At 39.8% G+C, this 10084-nt stretch overlaps 1 protein-coding gene across 1 annotated transcript in view; it reads right to left on the bottom strand.

The window, feature by feature from the left end:
- Positions 1-2716: 2716 nt before the first annotated feature.
- The window catches only part of LOC142302807 (uncharacterized), a 43940-nt gene continuing 36572 nt past the window's right edge, over positions 2717-10084 (bottom strand). Inside the window, exons 6-8 of the mRNA XM_075343919.1 lie at positions 8848-8909; positions 8628-8680; positions 2717-5402 (exon numbers count right to left, since the gene is read on the bottom strand). Coding sequence (XP_075200034.1) covers positions 5238-5402; positions 8628-8680; positions 8848-8909 — 280 coding nt within the window. The 3' untranslated portion in view covers positions 2717-5237. The remainder of the gene's footprint in view (positions 5403-8627; positions 8681-8847; positions 8910-10084) is intronic.

Genomic DNA, 10084 nt, shown 5'->3' with positions numbered 1-10084 from the left:
TATTATTTTACAGATGTCTAAAACCTGACAATCCTCCTGATATTCCTATTTTAGCTGGACTCATAAAATACTATTTTCTTTTGAATAGCGGGGGCTTTAATTATTACATAATTGTCAATATTTTTTATAAGAAAGTGATAAATGTATGATATGGGAATTTTGAGAGGGAATCTGTCTCCAGGTTTTTGCTATCTCATCTGAGAGTAGTCAGAGAGACTCTGAATCCATGGATGTATTACTTAGTTTACGCGGTGCAGTGGTTTTCACACAAAATAAGTTTTGAGATTTAGCAATGCAACAGAGCTACCCCAAATAAACTCTCTATGTACATTGTCTATGGACCGTGAGCTACTCATCACTGGGAGCTCATGGTGATAAGCTCCTCAAGTGAAAACAATCATTACAAATAAACAACAGCACAAGGCTTGATAAGAGACGCATAGTTGAATCTGTGTTTTAACCTCAGCAGCATGTTGTCTTCAGATTAAAAACCTGCTGGACAGATTGTCTTTAATTCTCCAGTTTACCAAAAGAGTCATTCTAAACTTCTTAACTAAAAATTTTAGAACTGCCGCTAACATCATCTACTCAATGACTATGCATAGTTGTTCGTGACTTGTTTAATATTACAGATCCATTATTTCTTATCTTTCCTCTTGGCTTAACATATCCTAAAATAAGTACCGTGCTACCCCCAGCTTTGATTAAAAAAAAAAGCAACTGAATTTTGAATTTTATGGGGGAATTATTTATGGTATAGGTGTCTGTATGAGGCCCCCTGGTGACTGTAATGGGCATTGCAGCCTGTGTTACAGTATATATTTTTACATTCATAATACATAAATAAAATCCTCTACACTGTAATAAATGAAATAAAAGCATATTTCCAATGGAGTCCATCTACCAGAAGAGGACAAGAGGTCAAGCAGTTTGCTTCCTCTTTGGCTCGTTCTTCTTCTACGGTTCCTCTTGAGAAACCACTTCCTGAGATTCCCCCATTGTAGAGCTGGGAAGATTTAGCAAAGGCAACTTTTTAGACATTTTTTGTCTTCATTGTTGATAATTCCATAACATTTTTACTTTCTAAATAAGACAGAAAGTCAATCACTACAAAGCAGAAGCCACGACCAGTTCCTCAATTTCCCACAACAAACAATGAACTAGAAGTTAACCCATTATTTCCCTCCAGCTACCAAATTTTGTTTTTGTGCTTTCATATTCCCATTCTATTTTCCAAGAACAATACCGTTTTTATTATTTTACATCTTTTTTACTTATAACATTTTTGAGTAAATATAATTTTTATTACTGTTTATTAATATTTTTGGGGTTAAAAGTGCAGTGATTGAAAAATGACAGGTACAGCGGCATTCCACTGTTTACCTTTTGAGTGTAATAATATTATTATAATATTAATATAATATTTCATAATATATTTCGATATATACAGTATATATATATATATATATATATATATATATATATATATATATATATATATATATAATATAAACCTCAGAGTATGTATGTATATATGTATGTATGTATGTCCGCTAGAGGAATTTGCACCGTCGCATTTACAATCATGGAATTTTGCACAGACGCCCCATGTGACTCAGGGAACATCATAGACTGTGTTTGGGCGGGAAAATTTAACCCCCGTGCTTTCCAGTTACTCTACAAAAATCCTGCAGCCATTAAACTGACTGGAGCTGGGAGATGCAGGCTATAAATAGCAACTGCCCTGGAAAGACACAGACTGGCAAAAAGTCAGAGCGGGCAAAGAGCCAGCCGGGCAAAGAGACAGATGGGCAAAGAGACAGATGGGCAAAGAGACAGATGGGCAAAGAGACAGATGGGCAAAGAGACATCCGTCAAAGACACAAATGCCCAAAGAGACAGACTTGGAAAGAGACAGACCTGGAAAGAGACAGACCTGGAAAGAGACAGCTCTGCAAAGAGACAGACCTGGAAAGAGACAGCTCTGCAAAGAGACAGCCCTGCAAAGAGACAGCCCTGGAAAGAGACAGCCTAGGAAAGAGACAGACCAGGAAAGAGACAGACCAGGAAAGAGACAGACCAGGAAAGAGACAGACCAGGAAAGAGACAGACCAGGAAAGAGACAGCCCTGGAAAGAGACAGCCTAGGAAAGAGACAGACCAGGAAAGAGACAGACCAGGAAAGAGACAGACCAGGAAAGAGACAGACCAGGAAAGAGACAGACCAGGAAAGAGACAGAACTAGAAACAGACAGCCGGACAAAGAGACAGCCAGGCAAAAAGACAGAGAGAGAGAGAGACAGACAGATACAGAGATTGAGACAGATAGACTGATGCAAATACAGACAGAGAGATAGAAACAGACAGACAAGGAAATAGACAGACAGCGTCACACAGACAGAGACTGGGAGAGAGACAGAGAGACAGTTACTATCCCGGGTACTACAGCTCATATATATATATATATATTATATATATATATAAAAAAAAAAATATATTATATATATATATATATATATATATATATATATTATATATATATATTATATATATATATATATATATATATATATATATATAATATATATATATATATATATATATATATATATATATATTTTATTTATATATATATATAAAACTGAATGTGTGTGTGTGTGTGTGTGTGTATGTGTGTATGTGTGTATGTCCGGGATTGGCATCTGCACCGTCGCAGCTACAGCCACAACATTTTGCACACTCACACGTCTGGACCCCGAGAGCGTCATAGGCTATGTTTTGGGGGGACATTTTAACCCCGCACTTTACAGTTATTCGCCAAAAAGCCTGCCTCCATTAAAGTGACTGGAGCTGGGAGCCAGAGCGCAGCCAGAACTTCAGAAGAATGCGCAGCCACGCCCTTATATGGAATGTTGGCATGTCACAATGCAGCCAGGGAAAGAGACAGACACAGACCGGGAAAGAGGCAGACACAGACAGGGTAAGAAACAGACATATACAGGGTAAGAGACAGACACAAAGAGACAGACACAGGGAAAGAGACAGAGGGAAAGAGACAGACAGAGAAAGAGAGGGAAAGAGACAGACAGGGAAAGAGACAGACAGGGAAAGTGACAGAGATAGATAGACAGTCAGGGAAAGAGATAGATAGACAGACAGGGAAAGAGATTGAGACAGACGGATAAAGAGACAGATACAGTCAGAGACAGACAGGGAAAGAGACAGACAAAGAGATAGAGAGAGAGAGATATATACAGAGGGGGAGACAGACAGAGAATGGGAGAGAAACAGAGAGACAGTTACAATCCTGGGCGTTAATATATTCTATTTATACATCCTATTCCGGGAATGTTAATACATTCTATTTTGTTAACAACAGTTATTAACCCGGGCGAAGCCGGGTAGTACAGCTAATATATATATATATAAAAATGACAGATATGTGAGTTTAATAATAAATAATATTATTATTTATAATATTTTATTATACATACAGCCATATGAAAAAGTTTGGGCACCCCTATTAATGTTTACCTTTTTTCTTTATAACAATTTGGGTTTTTGCTATTTCAGTTTCATATATCTAATAACTGATGGACTAAGTAATATTTCTGGATTGAAATGAGGTTTATTGTACTAACAGAAAATGTGCAATATGCATTTAAACTAAATTTGACAGGTGCAAAAGTATGGGCACCCTTATCAATTTCTTGTTTGGAACACTCCTAACTACTTTTTACTGACTTACTAAAGCACTAAATTGGTTTTGTAACCTCATTGAGCTTTGAGCTTCATAGGCAGGTGTATCCAATCATGAGAAAAGGTATTTAAGGTGGCCACTTGCAAGTTGTTCTCCTATTTGAATCTCCTATGAAGAGTGGCATCATGGGCTCCTCAAAACAACTCTCAAATGATCTGAAAACAAAGATTGTTCAACATAGTTGTTCAGGGGAAGGATACAAAAAGTTGTCTCAGAGATTTAAACAGCCCTGCAAAGAGACAGCCCGGCAAAGAGACAGCCCGTCAAAGAGACAGCCCGGCAAAGAGACAGCCCGGCAAAGAGACAGCCCGGCAAAGAGACAGCCCGGCAAAGAGACAGACCTGGAAAGAGACAGACCTGGAAAGAGACAGACCAGGAAAGAGACAGACCAGGAAAGAGACAGACGATTCATCTGGGCACATGATTTCTGCCTGAGAATGTACGGTTTCCTCTGATTTTACCTCTGTTCAGGACTCTGGAAACTAAATAGGACAGGGCAGCTTGCTGCGGGGTGAATGGAGCTTTCTTCATGGGCTGGGGGGACTTAAGGGGACTTTACACACAACGATATCTCTAATGAGATGTCGTCGGGGTCACGGAATTCGTGATGCACATCCGGCGTCGTTTTATATATATATATATATATATATATATATATATATATATATATATATATATATATATACACTCACTGCTGTAGTATGCCCTTTATAATTTATATACACTCTGCCATTTACGCTCTATTATATCAATAAACTCATATCTCTGTTCCTGTCCACTTAATCAATCAATCAATCAATCCCATCTATATATCTGCCTGTCTTTATGTCTGTCTATCTATTTCAACCAGCCTTCAATCTTTAATGGCAGGGCTGCTGTTCTGGTGCTTTGTGCCCTTTATTCCCTGCAGTGTTGTGGGCCCATGTTTTACTATAGGGGAGGCGTGGGATGGGTTTAGGCGGAGTTACAGGTCTGTGCTCACTCCTGGAGATGGAACTAGAGTAGCACATGATTAGTTCCATTCATGCATATTGAACATGGCATCCTTCAGTGGTAGAGGTATATTGCAAGTGGTCCTTCTCCTTGGTCTTCATGACCAGACAACATTCAATGCTTTTGGTAAAAGGCCGATAACAAGAACATCATGTCCATAAGGCGTCATGCCTGCTCCACTCCAACATTATAGAATGGTCAACCCAATTGAAAAGTGTCCAAGATGATCTCTCAGAGATCTGATTCCAATGTCATCAACTCTTAATGAATAATGTTTGTGGCTTCAAAGAAATGTCTGACCTGGTTCAGATTACGGTCAAATTACTGTTCTCATAATACAAATTTGCTTGTCGATTTCTTTAAATACAAAATGGTAGAGAATAATCCCAGGGACCAGGAACGTCAGGAAGTCAACAGCAATTCTGGAATATATTTTTGTAGCTGACCTATTGGGTACTTCATATTTCAGCTTTTTCTTTTATATTTCACCCATTGACAGTTGAATATATTTCTTGATGAGCACGGGTGGGCTTGACAGCTGAATACAAAACCTGGGAATCACTGTCTGGCTTACTCTCCTTCATTCTACTGTTTGTCTTCTGCTGCAAGTTGGTCATGTTTAGATGTGCATAGAGGATTCCTGCAGAGTCCTAAAATGTGAAAAGAAGAGAGGATTAACGTGTCTACACCCATTTGACTTCTTTTTAAGGACAATTGACTGATTCATTAAGACTAGCATAGTATGCTTCATTCTTAAAAAGATTTACTGAGGTACAATGCGTCTGCGCACATCTTAATGAATCTTATTTTCACATTTTCTCTGTGTGCCATGCCAGAAATTGTACTGAAATGGCATTTTTTGGGGTACAAAGGGACAGCATTTTTAGAAAATAGCTTAGGTGGGCAGGGCCACCCTCAGTTCCTTCCCAACTCTAAAGAGGGCTTTATATGCAGCGACATCGCTAACGAGATGACGCTGGAGTCACGGAATTCGTGACGCACATCCGGCCTCGGTAGCGATGTCGTTGCGTGTGACACATATGAGCGACCGCTAATGATCAAAAATACTCACCACATCGTTGATCATTGACACGTCGTTCAATTTCAAAATGTCGCTGATCTTCTGCGATGCAGGTTGTTCGTCGTTCCTGAGGCAGCACACATCGCTACGTGTGACACCCCAGGACCGACGAACAACAGCGTTCCTGCGTGCTCCGGCAACGAGGTGGGAGTGTCCTTCAAGTGGCTGCTCTCCGCCCCTCTACTTCTATTGATGGCCTTCTGTGTGATGTCGATGTGACGCTGCACAAACCACCCCCTTAGAAAAGAGGCTCTTCGCCGGCCACAGCGACGTCGTTAGGAAGGTAAGTATGTGTGACACGCACTACCGATTTTGTTCGCCACGGGCAGTGATTTGCCGGTGACAGACAAACGATGGGAGCGGGTGCGATCGCTAGCAACATCATAAAGATGTCGCAGCGTGTAAAGTGGCCTTAAGTGTCCTGCCCCAGCATCTTCTTAGCCCATTTCATCAGAGCTGTTTGAAACTCCTGAAATATGACAAAACGTACAACATATTTGGCCAACTTCACATTGCACAAAAAATTATGACTTTTTAAAGCTATTACACCAGTTTTATAAAGTAAAAGAACTGATGAATCGACCCCAATGCTATTGTTGCAATGGTTATGACTGGCCTCTATCAACACTAACTCCATGAATACAAACACTCGTTAAAATATTAGTGGCTCTCAAGAAATGGGCCAATTTTTATTTTAATTTTTCTTACTTGCTGTCTAGCAGCTTTAACCTTTTTGAATTTTTTGTGTGATGGCTTGTTATTTGCAGGAAAAGTTGACGGGAATGCCACTTCATGTTAGGGCAGGATTTTTGGCCATTTTCAAGTCTGGGATACTACGTGCATGTGCATTGTAAAGTTGTAATAACGGTATGACATCACAACATGCACCGATACATAACAACGATCCCTCTAGGCTGAAAATATCAGCAACAAAAATGTTTGACATGATTTTGTGCCAGCCAGTGATGAGCAAGTACTACCATTGTTGAGTGCTTGGTACTCATAACTAGTGGGGAGTGGGAACTACTGTGTTTGGATGCTCTGTACTCGTAACTAGGGATGAGCGGGCACTACCATGCTCAGTACTCGTAACTAGTGATGAGCGGGCACTACCATGCTCAGGTGCTCAGTACTTGTAACTAGTGATGAGCGGGCACTACCATGCTCAGGTGCTCAGTACTCGTAACTAGAGATGAGTGAGCACTGCCATGCTCGGGTGCTCGGTACTCTTACTAGTGATGAGCGAGCACTACCATGCTCGGGTGCTCAGTACTGGTAACTAGTGATGAGTGAGCACTGCCATGCTCGGGTGCTCGGTACTCTTACTAGTGATGAGCGAGCACTACCATGCTCGGGTGCTCAGTACTGGTAACTAGTGATGAGTGAGCACTGCCATGCTCGGGTGCTCGGTACTCGTAACTAGTGATGAGCGAGCACTACCATGCTTGGGTGCTCGTTACTCATAACAAGCAATTGGACAATTGGATGGGCACAATGCTTGTACCATGTATAATGAAAGCAAATGGGAAACTCGAGCACTTTTCAAGAAGAAAGCTGAGGTTACAACAACTAGTTAAATCACTGCAGGATAGAAAGGAAACTAAATCCCATTAGTACCAGATGGAATTAAATACGCTCCAACCGCTGTAAATCATCAGTAGGAAAAGGTGCAGAGGACCATACAGGGGATGGTGAGTAGAATAGCTATGTTTTGAGGTCTTAGTTGTTTGTTCATTTTTTTTTGCTACATATTACATTTATTAAACCTCGGAGTCTCTTCATACCTCAGAGAAAAACTAAGGGGCATTTAATTTTCCGAGAATAAATTTGTTGCAAATCGAATTTTATGGTAAAATACGTAAAATTTGACAAACACTGTTCTTTTAAGATCCACTCAACTCTAATTTTAGGGGATTAAATGCTATCTGAAGATCACAACTTGACCTTCAGATCATTAGAGATGGTGAATGGTCAATGGACTGTTCAAGCAACAGCTACCTAATGTGTATGAAAGGGTTAAAGGGAACCTGTCAGGTCTGTCAGGTCCAATATGCACACAGAACCACCAGCAGTTCTGGGTGTATATTACTAATCCCTGCCTAACCGTCCCTGTATATACTAGCATAGATAAAGAGATCTTTGGAAAAAGCATTTCTAAAGATCCTATATCATATGCTAATGAGCAAGGGGACTTGTTCTCTGGGCATTATAGCCCCCAACTAATCCGCTCTCTAATCATATTAGTATGCCCACCAGTGCTGACGCGAGTACTTGTGTCCCCGGTGAACGCTGATCTGAATGTCCAAGCACTTCTGGTCATGTGCAGTAGACCTCTCTGAAGCCCGGATGCGTACACCCGGCCTCATACTATGCATGACCGGAAGTGCCAGGCATTCAGAAGATCGGTCACAGCGAGGTCAGGTGCGTGTGTGACTGCATTGACTAGCATGTTAGTACACCCTAGTAGGTACTAACATGCTAAGAGGGCGGCTAGTGGGGGGGAATTAATGCCCTTGTGACTAGTCCCCGTGCTCATTAGCATATGATAAAAGATCTTTAGAGATACTTTTTCTAAAGAGCTCTTTATCTATGCTAGTGTATACAGGGACGGTTAGGCAGAGATTAGCAATATACACCTAGACCTGCTCGTGGTTCTGGGTGCATACAAGACCTGACAGGTTCCCTTTAAATGTTGGTTTATAAAGCTGAAAATCTGCTAAAATAATCAAATCATTTCATCAAAATATTAAGAAAATTCAAAATGAATGACTTATGAGATATCCATAAATCTCACCTCTTTTGGTGGTGGTGGTGGTGGAGCACTGGAGGACGCTCTCGGCATTTGAACTAGAAGAAAACAAAAAGTATAAACTTCTTATAATGGAAAATTTAAAAACGTTTAACACTAGAAGTCCCAGAGAGGGGTCATTTAACATTTCTACCATTGGAACCCTATGGAGCTTGAAATTTCTGTCACTTCTAGTGTTAAAGCTCTGTTTTTGGACCAAACTCACCATTGCCAGAAGGATTCTGTGCTTCTAATGCAATATCTGAGGTCAGATGTTTGTTATCTTTCCTAAAAAAAGAGGCTTTGTTACGCTACTGAAAACATCCACATTTTAATACAGCAGAAAAGATGATAAAAGTCATAGATCAGCGAGTATCCATGGATAATTATTAATTTTTAGAAATCAGAGAACCAATTACAGCAATTCAAATTTGCCTAAACTTTTATAAAAAGAAATTTGTATTTGCTCAAATTTGAAAGGTTAGCAAAATTGATACTAAATCAATTAAAATGACGAGTGGCTGGCCAAGACCTTGCTGAAATATTAGGGACCGGGAAAGAGTTTAAAAATATACAACCCCTGGCAAAAATTATGGACTCCCCTGGCTCTGAGGATGTTTATTCAGTTGTTTACTTTTGTTTAAAAAAAGCTGATTACAGACGGCACAAAACTAAAGTGATTTCAAATAAACACTAAAAAAAATCATGAAAACATAATGTGCAGCCAGTAACAGTTACTTTTCAAAACCAAACCAAAAAATTATGGAATCACTCAATTATGAGGAAAAAATTATGGAATCACCCTATAAATTTTCACTCCCAAAACTAACACCTGCATCAAATATTATCTGCTCATTAGTCTGCATCTAAAAAGGAGTGATCACACCTTGGAGAGCTGTTGTACCGAGTGGACTGACATGAATCATGGCTCCTACACGAGAGATGCCAAGAGGATTATCAAACTCCTAAAAGAGGGTAAATCATCCCACAATGTTGTAAAAGATGTTGGTTGTTCACAGTTAGCTGTCTAAAATCTGGACCAAATACAAACAACATGGGAAGGTTGTTAAAGGCAAACATACTGGTAGACCAAGGAAGACATCAAAGCATCAAGACAGGAAACTTAAAGCAATATGTCTCCAAAACAGGTAATGCACAACAAAACAAATGGGGAACGAATGGGAAGAAACTGGAGTCTGTGACCGAACTGTTAGAAATCGCCTAAAGGAAATGTAATTTACATACAGAAAAGCTAACCAATAAAAAGATGACTGCTTTAAGATAACACATAAATTTCCACAGTCAATGATATGGGGCTGCATGTCAGGTAAAGGCACTGGGGAGATGGCTGTCATTACATCTCCAATAAATGCTCAAGTTTACATTGAAATTTTGGACACTTTTCTTATCCCATCAATTGAAAGGATGTTTGAGTATGATTAAATCATTTATCAAGATGATAA

The sequence above is a fragment of the Anomaloglossus baeobatrachus genome, chromosome 4 (assembly GCF_048569485.1).
Source record: "Anomaloglossus baeobatrachus isolate aAnoBae1 chromosome 4, aAnoBae1.hap1, whole genome shotgun sequence".
NCBI lineage: Eukaryota > Metazoa > Chordata > Amphibia > Anura > Aromobatidae > Anomaloglossus > Anomaloglossus baeobatrachus.
The sequence above is the reverse complement of the archived record's forward strand: the minus strand, read 5'-3'. Positions and strand labels throughout refer to the sequence as shown.